We start from the raw sequence: 18,369 nt of genomic DNA on the forward strand, positions 1-18,369 counted from the left end.
AAAGAAATGTGCAAGGTCTCTTGAGGCCTAGGCTTAGAACGGGCATAACGTCACTTCTACTGCGTCCTGTTGACTCAAGTTGTAAGTGAGTCCAGATCCAAGAAATGGAGGAACAGACTCACCTCTTGATGGGAAAACTTGCAACATCATATTGAAAGGGGTATGGAGACAGGAAAGAGAATAACTGTGGTCATTTTTGCAAACAATCTGCCCAAGAAAGGAAGTAATATTTATTAAATATGTTTTGTGTCAAATGCTCTTCATTTAGTTGTCACAACTCCATCACATGGGTTTCATTATCCTCACATAATGGAGGAAGAGACACATGCCTCAGACTTTGCAATTTCAAATTCTTACAGAGGCCAGACACAAAACAACATGTGTCTAGAATGTGAGGAATGGGCTGGGTGGGTACCAAGACCATGAGTTCATGCGCCAGCCAAAGTGGTAGCCACTTCCCAGGTCAGCTTTTCATTATCATGTGGAAACATGGACCCACTGCTTCCAGATGATCCAGGTTTTTAAAAGAGAGACAGGAAATTTCGATTTTTATGTAAACTCTGTTAACTATAAACATTGACTACAAATTCCAAAAAATATCTACATATTGTGGGCCAAACACAATATTTTAGCAATGCAAATTCAGCCAGCAATCTGCCAGTTTGTGAGCTCTGATGCATATACATAAAGATGCTGTGCTGTGGAGAACCAGTGTTGTCCTAGAGGCTCCCCGGGCTGGGAAAACATAGCAAGGTGATGGTGTGAGGCAGGGAGGATGTCAAGGAAGGTTTCCCAGAGGTGGTGAGGTTGAAGGGCAAACAGGATGTCTCCAGACTGGATGAACAAGAGATGGATTGAATGGTACCATTCCAGGTGGCAGAATAGAATGTGAGACAAAGCAAAGGCACATGGGACTCCTCAGGTCTGCCTGCTGCTTTGTGGGAACAGGTATGAGTAGAAAGAGATTAGGTAACAGACGAGAAAGGCTCATCCCTGCCCATCTCCATGGCAGGGGTGTCTGGAAGCCCGGGCCCACACAACCCCCTCCCTGAATGTCTGACAGCCCTATATTGCTAAGTAGCACAGGGTGGGGCATGCTGGAGCTCAGCCTTCATCAGTTCCCTAAGAAAACAATCTCATCAAGAGCTGAGGGGTGGGACTAACAGAAGAATTTGAGCAACACAGGCCCCCTGGCCTCTTTCTTCATAAATGCACTTGGCATTTGGTTCTTGAGCTCAGGAAGAGAGTTGTGTTGATGTCAGTTTTCATTTGCCTTTGACTTACTTGAAACCAAGGATTTGTTGGTGTCCTTTTCCCATCTGGATAATGACATTTCTCACGAGGATGGTTCCACAGTAACCCATATACTGACTGTGGTAAAGCTGTGAGGTCCACCCATGAGGCCCCCCTCTGACTTCGAGAGAAACCAACTATCCTGATGGGTAGGTCCTGGCCAGGGGGGAAGGAGTGGAAAGGGCTGGGAAAGGGCTGGGATGTCAAGTAGAGGCCAGCTTAGGTGACGGGCAGAGAGAACCTTGGTGGGCATGCTGTGAACACCAAACCTGGGTTCTGTGCTGAGCCACAGAGAAGTCAGAGACCTGAGCAAAAGCCCACACTGACCAACGGCACCGCAGGGAGAAAGTCTGAGGTCTCAAGGTGGAGAACTAGTACCAGGAAATACTTGATGGTTTTCAGCATTCTTTCACATATATTATTCTAGTCCATGTTTTTGGTAGCTTCTGGTTAAAAACAGCAAGAATTTTAATTCTGCATTTTACATATAATGTTTACTATGCTGAAGGCACCTTGCAAGAGCCTTTGCACCATGGTCTCATTTAATTCTCTTGAGCAGTTAGCTGTTGATGCATAGCAGCTACAGTGGGATTCTACAGGAGGCAGAGATAGGCTGCCCTTAGCATTAACTAGCAAACCTACAGGTAATGGGTTAATTAGCTCCTTGGGAAAGTGAAACCAAGAGAGTGTCTTTATATGTGGGTCTACAGAGCCTGGGAACTTGCAAATCTCCAACCAAAGTTGAAGATAGATAGAATTGGGATTGGGTTACAATCAAGTTGTCAGGCCCTAATCAATTGTATGGGTTCCTGCCTGTTTGTCTGCATGAATGTCTGGAGTAAGAAGATCCCTCAGAGATTGGTGTTGGTGGAGGAATCCTAAAGTAGAATCCCTAACTGAGAAAAAAAGCATTACCATCTCCTCAGCCAGGTCATCCCACATGGTTGGAAAGGATCACTCACATGCTTTGAGCTTAGAGATGCTTCCCGACATCAACTTAGCTGCTTATGATAAGAAAGAGGGATGTGGAGCCTTCCCCACCCCAGGACTCACTAGGCAGTCATCTTCAGTTTGGCCTTTCTTCATAGGTCAGTCTTCATAAGCTACTCCACAATTTTATTTCTCCTTTGAAATAAATCCATTGGCATCTGTGTGGTTTTAGACTGCTGACTTCTTCTCTCTGAACCCCAGCTTCTGCATCTGTTTTTTTTTAAAGGATTATTGAGATGATTAAATTATAGCATTTGTGAAACACTTAGGAGAGGGAGAGGCTCAGTTATTGGGAAGTGGTGTCTTTATTATTACATCTAATTGGTCAGTGAACTTGGCTAATGTGTGTCCTCCTTTGAAAGACAACTCTGCAAGTGATGCCAACTGACTCAGGTTTTACTGACTGTCGCTCTTGCAGTGTGAATTTGCAAAAAGCTTATGAGTTCTTGTCTGGGCCAGCTAGTCTTCTCCAGGCCATTTCTCTCTGCATGAAACTCTGAACTGAAGGTATTATGTTACTGGGGCAAGGCCAGGCTGTGTGTGTTTGGGGATGGGGGGCGGAGGGTGGGCAGGGGGGAGAGCGGGGGGCAGGGCGAGGGAGACGGGCAGAATCCGCTACTAGGGCCAGAAAAGTGGACTCTTGTCTAACACGCAGAAAGAAATTGTCTCAGGAGACACACACATACTGACAAAATGAAAGACTTTTTTTGTGAACGAGTGCTTGAGCAGCGCCTTTTTTTTTTTGGTAAATGGGTGCTCTTCCTATGGCTCCCAGTCTCAGGGTTTATGCAGGTGGTGCTGGTTTTCCAGGTTGCCTCTGGCCAATCATTTTGCTCATGCCCATATTTGGTCTGCTTCAGGGCCCTTCCTGGTGGCTCACACATCTATCAATCAAGATGGATTCCAGAGCAAGGGTTTCTGGGAGGTTTGCAGGATTATTAGGGGCTGGTGTCTGCTCCCTCCTGAATTCTTCTAGCTGGTTTTGGCAGCAGTTTGTAGTTTCCTTAGTAGGACTTGTTGTCGTAACTCATGTAAGAAGTTATTTTTGTGTCTGGCCACGGTGGGCAGTTTTGGTAAGTGGCTTCCTAACATTATTATCCCACTTAACAGGCAAAAGAAACTGAGGCTTAAAGAGGCTGAATGTCCAAGGTCACTCAGCTAATGAGAATAAGGCTAGGCCTTGAACTCCAGTCTTTGACTTCAAACCCTCAGGTCTTCTGGCAGCCCTGGACTGTCTTGGCCCCAGTAAACAGAAGTCTGTGTGATTGACAGCCTTATCTGTTCTTGCCGCAGACACTGCCCTGAAGGTTATTTCTGCCTTAAGACATCTGACAACCCAGATTTTAACTATACCAGCTTTGATTCCTTCGCTTGGGCTTTTCTCTCAATGTTTCGCCTCATGACACAGGATTCCTGGGAACGCCTCTACCAGCAGGTATTGGTCTGCATGTCTCCACACACACTCGGTTGGAGTTTGGAGCGTTTGTTGCATGGCTACGTTTTTTCCTGGAGGACTCTGACCACATCAGGAGGCCATGTTATCCGGGTACACATTTCTCTTTTTTTTCTCTTGACTCTGCAGACCCTGAGGGCTTCTGGGAAAATCTATATGGTTTTTTTCGTGCTTGTTATCTTCCTGGGGTCTTTCTACCTGGTCAATTTGATCTTGGCTGTGGTCACCATGGCATATGAGGAGCAGAACCAGGCAACCATTGATGAAATTGAAGCCAAGGAGAAGAAGTTCCAGGAGGCCCTTGAGATGCTCCGGACAGAGCAGGAGGTCAGTGAGGGCTGGACCTTTGCGAAGTCTGTTGTAGGCCTTTCACAGTTGGGCAGACATCTGGACCAGTCGCTTATGTTAAGGCTGTCATTTTAGGGAACCATAGCAAGATTCATCTTATCTCAGGGACTATCTTAGGTTAGATTTTCTCAAAAAAAGCACCCAAATGAGGAGCCTGTGCAAGTGATTCACTGAGGGGTGCTCTGAGGAGGAGATCAAAGTTAGCAGGATGGAACAAGGGAAGAATTAAATAAGGAAGTGGCCTCTGCTAGAGACTACTTTGACCTGATCCCATGGGGAGCTCCAGGGTATGACTTGTTCCACAGAGGTAGCCCTGCCTGGAGGCAAGAGGACTGGCCCTTCGTACCTCCATGCTTGCTCAAGCCAAATGTACAGTCAAAGGAAATTTTCTGCAGAATCCTACAGCTGTAACCCATTTACTAATGGGTTACTAACATTAGTGATGTTTACTAACATTCAAGCAGCTGGAGATGAGTGTACTGACCTGGTAAGAGAAACCTGGACAGGGCATCCACAGAGTTTACTACAAGGCTATGAATGAGGGAGGTGACCTAGAGGTGGCTCTTTGCTGTGTCTCAATCCAACCACCACTCTGGTCCTGAATCAGACCTCCTCTGGTTGAGAAGCCCTCACCCACTGTCTGGGGGACATGCATTTATGCTGAGCACATCCAGATGCTGTCGGCGATAGCTGCTGTTCTCTCCCCTCAGGTGCTCGCAGCACTGGGGGTTGACACAGCCTCTCTCCAGTCTCACAATGGATCCCCCTTGGCCTCCAAAACTGCCGGTGAAAGAAAACACAGAATGAAGTCAAGGGTGTCAGAGGGCTCCACAGACGACAACAAGTCACTCCGGTCTGAGTCTTACAACCAGCACCGAATGGTAAGGGGCTCAGGCTTGTGCCTGAAAGATAACCCACTTATGCAGCTTCCATGGAAAGCTTTTGAAGTGGAAAGAGGTTGGTAGCAGAGAGATAACTGGAGGCGCAGAGCCTAGGAGGATGTTTTGATAATCCACCCCCTCTTCCCCCACCACTGCCAACGGGGGCCTAAACTAGGGCAGGGACATTATGGATGGGGAAAAGTGTGGATTATAAAGACTTTTATGGGAGCTTGAGGGAATCAACAAGACTAGGACTGTTGCAAAAGAAGGGAGAAGTCCAAAATGACTCCCAGGTTTCCAGGTCGGCCACTTAAGTAGGTAGTGATTCTAAGAGAGGCTCACCAGAGGAAGAAATCTGGATTCTAGATAGGACAGGTGGTTTGAACATGCTGACCATGAGGTGTCTGTGAACCTGTTGGGCGTCAAGGGTCAGCTTCCTTCTGACCCTCTCATCTGCAGTTCTGGAGCAGGAGAGGGGTCCTTGTTCATGGTGCTGAAATCATTTAAAAGCTTCTTTCTAACCTCATGCCTCAGCTCCTCCAGCTCAAGTTCTCACCTACTGTTGGCCCAGGAGATCCTGGCACCTGTCTCGTGGTAACAATCCAGCCTGGGAATACCTTCAGGACCTCATTTCAGACCCAGTAGCAATTTTCCCTCTCGTCATCACCTGCTACCTCCCACTCCAAGAGTCCCGGTACTCACCTGGTTTCCTCCCACCAGCTCCCTCTCCCTTGAAAGTCTTGTGTACCCCGAATGTACCCTTTCAACAGGCCTCAGAGATAATAACCCCTTTGTGGTAGAGTAGGTCCCACACTAGAAGTACGCGAAAGGGGCTTGACATGGTTATTTTTCAGAGCTGCTGGATCTCACTTCCCTCTTGATTTCTTTTCCTTGTGCTCCTCTGAAAGATGTGTCACTTTTTGGAATAGGATCTCGGCAACCCCCAGACTTCTGTGTGCATGTCCATACACAGACACACTGCCACGCACTCTGGCCTCGGTGACACCCACACACCAGCATTTATGAGAGTCTGCTCTGCCTCTTTTGAGCAACACCTGGCATGAACAGGGCACAGTTCAGAAGCTGTTTCAAACTGGGCTTTGTCTGGAGCTCTGACAGCCTCAGGGCAGGATAAATCACAGCTTCTGTGGACATGTCAGTGACACTCTGAACTGGGCTTTAATTTCTCCCATTCAGTCAACTCCACATAGATTAGCCCTTGGATGTCCAATAATTGTCTGGTGTGTGTGTGTGTGTGCTTGTCTCTCTAGCTAGATTTACCTTCAAAGGGCAAAAGAGGAAACATCCCTTTCTAATTCAACAATACTAGGTGCTTGGTATAAAGAGTTGACTAAAGCATGGCCCATTTTTCAAGAACTTCCATTTGGGTGGAGGAGGCAGATATAGAAACAGCTATGTGTTGAATACTATATTAGGGACAGATAGATGTTGTTTGCGGAATAGGAGCAGGAACGTCTATTCTTATGACGGTGAGAGTGTATCAGGAAAGGCTTCATGAAGGAGGGGATAATTGAAGTTCTTAGTAAATAGTGAGTCAGTCCTCCAGTAACTGAGGACAGGGAGGGTTTGAGAAAGAATGTTTTCCAGGCAGAAAGATCACGTTTGTTCTAAGGACAGGGAGACGTTGTTTGGGTACTTCCTTAGTGCTAACTGGTTGGAGTTTCTGTTTGTTAAGGCATTCCCTCCCTTCTTTCCCACGTGTGTTATTGTAGTAAACAGACCATAGGCAGTTTTAATAAAAAGCCATTTTCTGATCAGCGGTAATGAGAGGGAGACTGGGGGTAGCACTTAGCAGAGAGACGCAGCAGGGCTTTCAGGGAACACACAGGAGACCAGTTGATCTGCTTGAATGATTTTAAGGCAAGTCCAATACTTAGATTCAGAGGCCATTGTCCACCATTTGCCAAATAGGTTAATTCTGAAATATGAGGTTGTGGCCAAGGAGACCCTGCTTGATAAATACAGGACCAAAATTTTCTTCTTAGTTTCTTGGTTTGCTCAGTGCCTGAGTGCATATGATTCAGTCGTCACATCTTTAATAAGGACTTGCGAATTTTGCTCCTTTGCTTCAAAAGTGGGAAGGATACATGGATTTTATGAGTTCACAGTCCTTGGACATATATTCTAGACAAAGAGTGCTGTGTTTTTAATACTGAATTACAGTGAAGATTGCTGCACAGGACTAGGCTCCAAATCATCAAGAAAGCAAACTTCAATTCTGAGGGAGATGGGGATAGGTCAAGAGGGCTTTAATTGACAAAGTGTTCCAACTTTAATAATTTAGTAAGTAAAAGAAATTAAGTAAGGGAGGGGAAATTCAGCAATATGATCTGAGTTTGATAGGAAGTCAAAGTTTAGATTTTAGAAACACTTTCTATGAAGAGAAAAACAAATATTATATATTAATACATCTATGTGGAATCTAGAAAAATGTTATGGGTGATCCCATTTGTAAAGCAGAAGTAGAGATACAGATGTAGAGAACAAACCAATTCAGAAGGGTGGTGGGAGGAACTGGGAGATTGGGATGGACATATATACACTGTTGCTAAATTGATAAGTTGCCTCAGTCGTGTCTGACTCTGTGCAACCCCATAGACGGCAGCCCACCAGGCTCCCCCGTCCCTGGGATTCTCCAGGCAAGAACACTGGAGTGGGTTGCCATTTCCTTCTCCAAAGCATGAAAGTGAAAAGTGAAAGTGAAGTCACTCAGTCGTGTCTGACTCTTAGCGACCCCATGGACTGCAGCCCACCAGGCTCCTCCGTCCATGGGATTTTCCAGGCAAGAGTACTAGAGTGGGGTGCAATTGCCTACTATATATAAAATAGATAACTAATGAGAACCTACTCTGTAGCACAGGGAACTCTCCTCAAGGCACTGTGGTGACCTAAATGGGATGGAAATCCAAGAAAGAGGAGATACATGTACATGTATAGTTAACCCTGGTGACTCAGACAGTAAAGAATCCTCCTGTGATGCAGGAGACCTAGGCTCAGTCTCTGGGTTGGGAAGATCCCCTGGAGAAGGGCATGGCAACCCACTCCAGTATTCTTGCCTGGAGAATCCCATGGACAGAGGAGCCTGGCAGGCTACAGTCCATGGAAAGAGTTGGATGCAACTGACAACTAACACTTTTTCTTTCACAGTTGATTCATTTTGCTGTATAGTAGAAAGGAACACAACATTGCAAAGCAACTATACTTCAATAAAAATTAATTTAAAAAAAGAAAGAAGCACTTTCTATGAGCTGAGGACAGAACTGATAAGTTGTCTGGTCATGTTCATGGTTGTGGGAACCAGCCAACCCAGCATACTAACCCTCCAGGGGCTCGAGGCCTATGAATTAGCTCCTTTCCTCTGGCAACTGTACACCACACGATTCCCTTAGAGGAAGATTTTGATGGGAAATGTTTATTGATTTGGAGGAATGGCACTATTCTTCCAGGAAATTAGACTGCAACTCTCCCTACAATCTCCCCATTGTTGACTGTTCAACGCTTGCCTCAAGGGATCCTGGAAGCTCATTATATTACAAAGCTTTTGTCTCCTCCTTTGCAACACAAACTCTCACACCCATGTAGACTGGATCTAATGAATTGTCAGACCTAATTTTCAGAAAATAAAGAGCGCTCGTTCATTCAACAACCCTTTACCAAGCTTATTTCTGTGTTGGTGTACATAACTGTCTCCTGAGGTCACAGCTTTGCACTGAAGCAGGGAACCTAAGATACCTTTGTCCAGCCCCATGGCCAAAGATTGGCAAACAACTGACCCACCTGGGTGACAAGTTTGTCCTCTGACATATCCTTGGCCATGATGACCTATTTGCTGATCTTGAGCACCTTGCAGTCTCTTTTCAGTGTTGGCCTTTTCCCAGACGAGTTAAGAATATTCTTTTCCTCTTTTCCCTCTCTGTATACCTAGAGCACTCCATAGATCTGTCTTTAATTTTCCATAGGAGGGTCATGAGGCTGAGGCAGGGAAGTGGGAGTGGGTGGAGGGAAGTGTTGAGTTCCAGATTTGCCTGCAGGATGATCTTCCAGGCTATCTTCTTTCCTGCTTTTTGGGGGCAATGCCCAGTCTTTCCTAGGCCTCACCACTGGGAGACGCCGGGCTAGCCACGGCAGTGTGTTCCACTTCCAGGCCCCTGGCAGAGACATCTCATTCCCTGATGGGGTCACAGATGATGGAGTCTTTCCTGGAGACCATGAAAGCCGTCATGGCTCTCTGCTGATGCTTAGGGGTGCAGGCCAGCAAGGCCCCCTCCCTAGGAGTCCACTGCCTCAAACCCTCAACCGTGGCTCAGGGTGTGGAGAAGATGGAGCTCCCAAAATGACCACTGGAGAGCTTGCCCCTGGAGTCATCGAAGTCTCGGTGAGTTTGTGAATGCTCCAGGCTCTCTGGGGCTGCTCTGAAGCTAGAGGCCTCAGGCCAAAAAGCCTTGTGTGTTACCCATGGAAGGATCATTTAGACATCCCTCTGCAGCTACCCTCATTCTACAGGCAGGACCGGTGAGACCCAGAGAGAGCAGTTGGATTTACCTGAAATCAAACCTGTCTTCTGGTTTACTCTGTAAAGAATCCACCTGCAATGCAGGAGACCCAGGCTTGATCCCTGGATTGGGAAGATTCCCCTGGAGAAGGAAATGGCAACCTACTCGAGTATTCTCGCCTGGGAAATCCCATGGATGAGGAGCCTAGTGGGCCACAGTCCATGGGGTCACAAAAGAGTCAGACATGACTTAGTGACTAAACAACAAGTGACACAGACTATTTTCCAACTGCTCTGATTTCTTTCCCTGCTGGAGTTTCTCTGTCCCTCTTCCCTATCACTGCTTTAGAGATAGGCCTATTTGGTCCCTAGATGAGTATGAAAAAAAAAAAAAAATGTTCTTCTCTTCTTGCCTGTAACTGTGTGCAAACTATCTTGGGCTTGACAATTAAGACTCAGAGAAATCCTGGGAGATGCCCTGGACAGATCTTAGCAGAAGCAGAGTATCCCTAACTTGACTTGGAGAAGACAGAACTTGCCAAAATGCACAAATTAGGCAACAGTGACTAACTGGCCAACACTCTTAATAGAATAATCATAGAGTTTAATGGCAAATCAGAGACTCCTCATCCAATTGGAGCTGTGATTTAATTAAAATCTCCTTCCAGCTTCAAAACTTGCTTCTCTGTTTTTCTTTTGCCCTCTGGCCAGTCCAGGACACAGAGTGGTCTGCACACAGACTTCTGAGCTGACCATTACATGGTTCTAGTGACTTGGCTAAGTCTCACAGAGTTACCTTAGCTCCATCCCTGACTGGATACATGGATTCAGAGTCCCAGCAAGAAACAGATAAGCCGCTGCAGTGGGCAGCTGGAGTTTATGGAAGTATTGAAGAGGTGTGCTCTGGACTCAAGAACAAAGAAGGGGCAGTGAAGCACTGAAAGACTAGCCACAGTGGGAAGCTGTAACCCACCTAGGCTGCAGGAATGAGGGGAAGAACCAGAGCCCAGCCAGCGCTGCCACTTTATGTGAGAGGCGGCCTAACAGAAGGCGGCCCAGCAACAGCCCAGCAGAGAAGTAGCCAGCTGGCAGATAGTGACTCCTCCCTCCTCTCAGCCTCTGATCTCCTATCTGTGCCTCCCACTGGCCAGACCTGACCAGAACCAGAGGGTGAGGGTGATTCAGTTTGCCCAGGTCACCCTCCCCAAGTATGGAGCAGGGCAGAGATGGTGGAGGGTAGGTCCTCCGAGGATCAACTGAGAATCGCCAACCCAGAGCCCTCAGGTCAACACCAGGCTGCGGGAGGTACTTTAACACTCTAGAAAATGCCTCATTCAAGAAACTTTGTTGTTGTTCTGTGGCTTACCACTTTCCTAATATTCCAGCCTTGATTCATTTCAGTGAAATTATCAGCTAGTGCAAGATGAACTCCTTAAGCCCTTCCACGTTACGTAGACCTGAACTTCATTCACATTGTGCCATTTACCAACTGAGTCACCATTAGCAAGTCCCTTAAATTCTTCAAGCCTCCATGTTTCCTCTTGTAAAAACCTTATTAAAAGGTTTCTAAATGGCTAGAGGGTTAAGTGGAATCACAGAGCCCTTTCGTTTATATATATGTCTGATCAATAATAGCAGTAGATGCTAGAACCTTTTGTTGAGTCCTCACAATTGAGAACTTTCCAAACTTTCTTTGTATGTATGAAGTACTTACTATGAGCCTCACCTACAGCAGGTGCTCAGTAAACACTTGTTGAATTTGTATTCTGAATGGTTTGTGCATCTATGAACCTGGGACTCCCCACATCCAGGGTATGTGTGTGACTAGAGTTAGGGGCCTGGCACAGAACCCAGACAGAACTTCCAATAGAGGCCCAGAGAGGGAAGAATCAAAAGGACTGTGTCAGAAACTAAGAACTAGACAATCAAGACACATAAGCATCCCCTCAGAAAGAGACCATGTAGAATTGGAACCAGGTCATGTACTGGGAAAGATACGGGCCTCTTAGGAGGGAGGGCAAGGAAGCCTATTGTGGTGTAGGGGTTCTGTGTGAATGGTACGTGCACATCCCAGCAGAAGTCCAATAATGACTGCCTGGCCCGATGCCTCTGCATTTCCCACCTCCCTTTGGTAAACACCTCAGAGACCCTTGAGGCAGCTCTATCTCTGCTCTGGTGCTCAGGTACCTATCCTAGAACAAGAGTCAGCAAGGCGTCAGGTGAGCCCAGATCATCTGTCAACTATGAACCCAGGCTCTGGTTGGATCCCAGCTCTGTGTCCTATTCTTCATGTCTGAGCTCTTACCCCAAGTTCATGCAACAGACCCTTTACTCCAAGCGTGACTGCAGAGGATCATAGCTTCACTGGGCAGCTTGCAACCACCCAAGATAGGCCAATAAGAGGCCGAGTGATCAGTCTTTGCCACTGAAAACTTCGATTTGGAGAGTGTCCTGATTCTATTTCTGTTCCAGCAGGCATCTGATGCAGGACAGAAGACATTCCTAACAGCAGACTACTTGAATGAACCTTTCCGAGTCCAAAGGGCAATGAGTGTTGTCAGTATCATGACCTCTGTCCTCGAGGGTAAGTATTTCTCACTGGAACTCCTTTTCAGTATGCCATGATAAGGCCCCTTACATGCAGAAGATGGGATGCCCCAAACTTGTGTCGAAGGGCACTCATCTCTGTGTCCTGGGATCATAAATATTACTCTTTTTATGCTCTCGTTCCATAACCCTTTATCAGTGGTTTTTTATCAAATTTATTTTTAATTGGAGAATAATTGCTTTACAATGTTGTGTTGGTTTCTGCTGTACAACAACATGAATCAGCCTATCAATGTGGTTTTTAAAATGTGGATAAATTTTCAAAAATCATAGAATCCTGTGACTGAAATCCTCTAGTTCCTTTCTTATTCAAATTAACATCTGCTTTATTTTGTTGTTGTTCAGTTGCTAAGTTGTGTTTGACTCTTTGTGACCCCACGGAATGCAAGATGCCAGCTCCTCTGTCCTCCACTATTCCCTGGAGTTTGCTCAGATTCATGTCCATTGAGTTCGTGATACTATCTAACCATCTCATCCTCTGCCACCCCCTTCTCCTTCCGCCGTCAATCCTTCCAAGCAACCGGGTCTTTTCCAATGAGTCAGTTGTTCACATCAAGTGGCCAAATTATTGGAGCTTCACCTTCAGCATCAGTTCTTCCAATGAATATTCAGGGTTGATTTCCTTTAGGATTGACTGCTTTGATCTTGCTGTCCAAGGGACTCTGAAGAGTCTTCTCCAGCACCACACTTCGTAAGCATCAGTTCTTCGATGCTCAGTCTTCTTTATAGTCCAGCTCTCACATCTGGACATGATTACTGGAAAAACCATGACTTTGACTATATGGCGCTTTGTCGGCAAAGTGATGTCTCTGCTTTTTAATATGCTATCTAGTTTTGTCATAGCTTTTCTTCCAAGGAGCAAGCATCTTTTAATTTCATTGTTGCAGTCACCATCTGCAGTGATTTTTGGAACCCAAGAAAATAAAGTCTGTCACTGTTTCCATTTTTTCCCCATCTATTTGCCATGAAGTGATGGGACTGGATGCCATGATTGTAGTTTTCTCAATGTAGAGTTTTAAGCCAGCTTTTTCATCACTCTCCTCTTTCACTTTCATCAAGAGGCTCTTTAGTTCCTCTAAACTTTCTGCCATTACAGTGGTATCATCAGCATATCTGAGGTTGTTGATATTTTTCCCAGCAATCTTAATTCCAGTTTGTGATTCATCCAGCCCAGCATTTTGCATGATATACTCCACATGTAAGTTAAATAAGCCTCGATGTACTCCTTTCCCAGTTTGTAACCAGTCAGTTGTTCCATGGCCAGTTCTAGCTGTCACTTTTCTTGACACACATACAGGTTTCCCAGGGGACATTTAAGATGGTCTGGTATTCCATCTTTTAAAGAATTTTCTACAATTTGTTGTTATCCATATAGTCAAAGACTTTAGCATAGTCAACGAAGCAGAAGTGCATGTTTTTCTAGAATTCTCTTGCTTTCTCCATGATCCAGCGAATATTGACAATTTGATCTCTGGTTCCTCTGTCTTTTCTAAATCCAGCTTGCACATCTGGAAGTTCTTGGTTCATGTACTGCTAAAGCCTAACTTGAAGGATTCTGAGCATAACCTTGCTAGCATGTGAAGTGAGTGCAATTGCATGGTAGTTGGAACATTCTTTAGCATTGCCTTTCTTTGGGATTGGAATGAAAACTGACCTTTTCTCGTCCTGGGGCCACTGCTGAGTTTTCCAAAGTTGCTGCCATATTGAGTGCAACACTTTAACAGCATCATCTTTTAGGATTTTGAATAGCTTAACTGGAATTCCATCACCTCCACTAGCTTTATTTGTAGTGATGCTTCCTAAGGCCCACTTAACTTCACACTCCAGAATGTCCGGCTCTAGGTGAGTGACCACACCTTCATGGTTATCCAGGTCTTAAGACCTTTTTGGTATAGTTCTTCCGTGTATTCTTGCCACCTCTTCTTAACCGCTTCTGCTTCTGTTAGGTCCTTACCATTTCTGTCCTTTATCGTACCCTTTCTTCTATGAAATGTTCCCTTGATATCTCCAGTTTTCTTGACAAGATCTCTAGTCTTTCCCATTCTATTGTTTTCCTCTATTTCTTTGCATTGCTCATTTAAGAAGGCCTTCTTATCTCTCCTTGCTATTCTCTGGAACTCTGCTTTCAATTGGGTATATCTTTGCATTTCTCCTTTGCCTTTCACTTCCCTTCTTCCCTCAGCTATTTGTAAAGCCTCTTTAGACAACCATTTTACCTTCTTGCCTTTCATTTTCTTTGGGATGATTTTGGCCACTGCCTCCTGTACAATGTTACGAACCTCCATCCATAGTTATTCAGACACTCTCTCTACCAGATCTAATCCCTTGAATCTATTTGCCATCTTCACTATATAATTATAAGGGACTTGATTTAGGTCATACCTGAGTGGCCTGGTGGTTTTCCGTACTTTCTTAAGCCTGAATTTTGCAACAAGGAGCTCATGATTTGAGCCACAGTCAGCTCCAGGTCTCATATAGAGCTTCTCCATCTTCAGCTGCAAAGAACGCAGTCAATCTGATTTTGGTATTGACCACCTGGTGATGTCCATGTGTAGAGTCGTTTCTTGGGTTGTTGGGAAGGATGTTTGCTATGACTAGCATGTTCCCTTGACAAAACTCTGTTAGCCTTTGCTCTGCTTCATTTTGTATTTCAAGGCCAAACTTGCCTGTTTTTCTGGGCAGCTCTTGACTTCCTATTTTTGCATTTTAATCCCCTGTGTTGAAAAGGACATCTTTTTTTGGTGTTAGTTCTAGAAGGTGTTGTAGGTCTTCATAAAACTGGTCAACTTCAGCTTCTTTGGCATCAGTGTTTGGGGTATCAACTTGGATTATTGCAATGTTGAGTGTTTGCCTTAGAAACAGAATAAGATCATTCTGTCGTTTTGGGGTGGCACCCAAGTACTGTGCTTTGGACTCTTTTGTTGACTATGAGGGCTGCTCCATTTCTTCTAAGGGATTCTTGCCCACAGTAGTAGATTGAATGGTCATCTGAATTAAATTCTCCCATCCCCATCCATTTTAGTTCACTGATTGCTAAGATGCCAGTGTTCAATCTTGTCAGTCTCCTATTTGACCACGCCCAATTAACCTTGATTTATGAATCTAACATTCCAGGTTCCTATGCAATATTGTTCTTTATCTGCTTCATATGTATTCACAAACTTAGATTTTAAAAAGTGATGCAGAACTTCCCAGGTGGTCCAGTGGTTGAGACTCCGCGCTGCCACTACATGGGAAAGAGAGGCGTGGGTTCAATTCTTGGTTGGGGAATTTCCATCCACCATGCAGAGCAGGGGGAGGAAGTGACCTAACACGCACTGGGGAATTTCAAGCTACCACTCAGGTTTGCAGGAAATTTAACAGTCTTTAGTTTTCAAACATGGAAAAATTGTTCCAGTATATTTCATGGCTATAACTTTTACATCTTATAACTTAATTTCTGTCTCAGGCTCATGCTGAGTGTTAGAAGGTAATTTCAGTAAATTAATTGTTAAGTTTCTGTTCAGTTCAGTCGCTCAGTCGTGTCCGACTCTTTGCAGCCCCATGAATCGCAGCACGCCAGGCCTCCCTGTCCATCACCAACTCCCGGAGTTCACCCAGACTCACGCCCATCGAATCCTTAAGTTTACTAAATCCTTATTAATTCAGAGTTCCATCAATCAGGTAGGAATTCCACTCAGTCTCCCCAAGGATGGATCCAAGTTCTAATTGCTGACAGCAAACCAAGAGGTGGAAAAGAGAGTGGCCACCTGGCACTTGAGTTCCCAAAGAGCATGGCTATATCTTTCTTACTCTGAGTATAAGACCTGTCTTCTTATCCAGCCTTTGTTTTGCCTCAGGGTGTGGAAAGCACGGCCTTAGTCATATCCAGTTATTTATCCCCTGTGGACAATTTTAAAATGTCCTATGCTGGAGGAGGGAGAAGGGAGTTTGGATGTTTGTGTGCCCCTGAGAAGGGGCCCTGGCTCTCCACCCAGTCCTGGGCTGAATTCTCACTGCAGAGGAGGACATGGTGGACAATAGACACCCAAAAAAGAAAGAAAGAAAGAAATCTGAGGGACTTGAAAACGCAGCCGATCCGTGCCTTACTTTCTAGGTGAAGCCAGAGGTAGCAAGTCTTAGAGGGAGACTCACATACCTGGCGCAGCATAACTGTAGGGTAGAGGGGGCCAGTAACATATCTGCATAGAAAGGGCCTGAGGCAGCCTCACAGGTTGCCCTGTGGCCCTGGCATTACAGGAGAGTATTTGGATGATCCCTTTGTTCCCACTTAAGGCTACAGAAGGAGATGAGTGAGAGTTAAACAGGGAACAGCCATCTCCATGGCTCTCCCACCAGCTACCAGATGGGAACATTGATGACTCATGTGAAATACACTTGGCGATGACTAAGGACCAGCTCAACCCTCCGCCAACCTTGAGATCCCCAGAACTCAGACACAACATCAGATAATGAGTAGTAACAGACTTTGAACTAACCAAAATGAATTCCCCTAGTTGGGGACTTGATGCGTAAATTGAATTCAGTTACAGGGGGAAAAAACCTTACGTCACATTTTTTGCATACCTGTGTTTGTGTTTTGAGAAATGTGTACCTATTCCAGTAACAACAGTGTGTATCACTCTCATGTTACCTTTCCTCGTGGATAACTATTTAATAATTACTCATCAGCAGAGAGTGAGAATTAGAGAGGAGGAGGGAGAAGTTGGAGGAGACAGGAGGTAGTGAGAAATGCAGGTCTGGAAGACTGAAGGACTGAAATGGAGAAACACGGCAGGATTTCTGGGCGGTGACAAGCTGGGAGCAGTCAGCATAGTTTTGTTATTTTTTTTCTAACCCAGTTCAGTAGGTTGGGTGCAGGTACAGAGTTGTCTGCATGTTGGGTTTGTTCAGAGTTGGGGTTTTACCAGGAAAGTCAATGGAGGAGCAGCTGGCAAGGGGACTCAGGGTTGCAAGGGAGTATAAGGAGGGGTGGACATGAAATCTGATCTGGGTAAGTTGAGAAGCAAAGACATGACCTCTATGAAGCAAAGCGGTTAAAAAGTGTACAGTCCATGGTTTGAACGACCAAATGGGGACAGAGGTTGGGTTGCACTTGCTAGACAACAGGAAACGGTAATCAGAGGGAGAGAGGGTGAGCGCTGAAGTGGAGGTGGGAGGTGGTAGTTATTAGTAATTACAAGGTCTGGGGGCTGGCCGGCCATGGGGTGGGGTTCTGAGTCCATGCCTGGCTGAAAGTTGTCACTGACCACACCTGTGATGCAGAACTCGAGGAGTCTAAACAGAGGTGCCCACCCTGCTTGACCAGCTTGGCTCAGAAGTATCTTATCTGGGATTGCTGCCCCACATGGGTGAAGCTCAAGACGCTTCTCTTCGCAATTGTGATGGACCCCTTTGCAGAGCTCACCATCACCCTGTGCATCGTGGTGAACACCGTCTTCATGGCCATGGAGCACTATGGCATGAGCCCCGCCTTTGAAGCCATGCTCCAGATTGGCAACATCGTGAGTGAGTGCCCTGGCAGCCGCTGCCCGCGCTGTCAGGGCTGGGGCGGCTCTGGGTAGGGTGGCGGCATGCCCTCAGTCTCCAGAGTGTTGATCTAGCTGGCTGAGAGCAAGGGTACAGTGTGGGAGATGCGTGGACACTGAGCACAGAAAGTCAAGTCTGGAGGACCAGGCTGCACTGGTGGGAATTGTTTTCAGATAAACAAACCCAGAGAGGTGGACTGCGAGAGCCCTGACCTAGGGACAGCAGCTCCCCCTCCCCACTTACAGAACTTAGGAAACCCCACCCCGACCCCGCTGAATTCTCGGGATTGCAGCTGCCTCTACCTTGAAATGACGATAAATGCCATGTTCCCATCTAGAGACAGCCTTCGGACTTGCACATTTCCTTCCAACTCTGTGGCTTTTGTGACTGCAAAACACAGTGGCTGCGGTTTTTCAGTTCTGTCCTTTAAGAGCAGAAAGGGGACGGGAGGGAGGGGAAAATAGAGAGAGGGAGGGAGCCTGGGACTGTGGTTGCTGTCATCACGTAAGCAGGGAGTCCAAACTTTTTTTTAAATCTGGTTTAGACAGGACTCTCCTTTAAATTTTCCTCCGTAACGTTTTAGTATTATTTCCTTTTAATAAGATAAAATCCGTACCAGATTTCTCTACATGCTGAGTAAAGTATCAGACTCAAAGGAGACCTGTCCTCAGCCCGTGCCCCACAGTAACAATAGCCAACTGAATTTGACTTCAGACCCCACATAACCTCAGATGCTTCTCATGGGTTATCTCATT

General features: G+C 45.8%; 1 protein-coding gene across 3 annotated transcripts in view; it reads left to right on the forward strand.

Moving 5' to 3' along the window:
- SCN10A (sodium voltage-gated channel alpha subunit 10) overlaps positions 1 to 18,369 on the forward strand; it is an 88,346-nt gene that overhangs the window by 29,766 nt on the left and 40,211 nt on the right. For 2 of the 3 annotated variants that reach the window (XM_040246208.1, XM_040246209.1), the window contains exons 8-13: positions 3,577 to 3,718; positions 3,866 to 4,063; positions 4,795 to 4,965; positions 9,068 to 9,361; positions 11,954 to 12,062; positions 17,351 to 17,589. In XM_040246208.1, coding sequence (XP_040102142.1) covers positions 3,577 to 3,718; positions 3,866 to 4,063; positions 4,795 to 4,965; positions 9,068 to 9,361; positions 11,954 to 12,062; positions 17,351 to 17,589 — 1,153 coding nt within the window. The remainder of the gene's footprint in view (positions 1 to 3,576; positions 3,719 to 3,865; positions 4,064 to 4,794; positions 4,966 to 9,067; positions 9,362 to 11,953; positions 12,063 to 17,350; positions 17,590 to 18,369) is intronic. The other variant, XM_040246210.1, reaches the window with a different exon arrangement.

This window comes from Oryx dammah, unplaced genomic scaffold (genome assembly GCF_014754425.2).
Source record: "Oryx dammah isolate SB20612 unplaced genomic scaffold, SCBI_Odam_1.1 HiC_scaffold_9, whole genome shotgun sequence".
In the NCBI taxonomy this organism is placed as follows: domain Eukaryota; kingdom Metazoa; phylum Chordata; class Mammalia; order Artiodactyla; family Bovidae; genus Oryx; species Oryx dammah.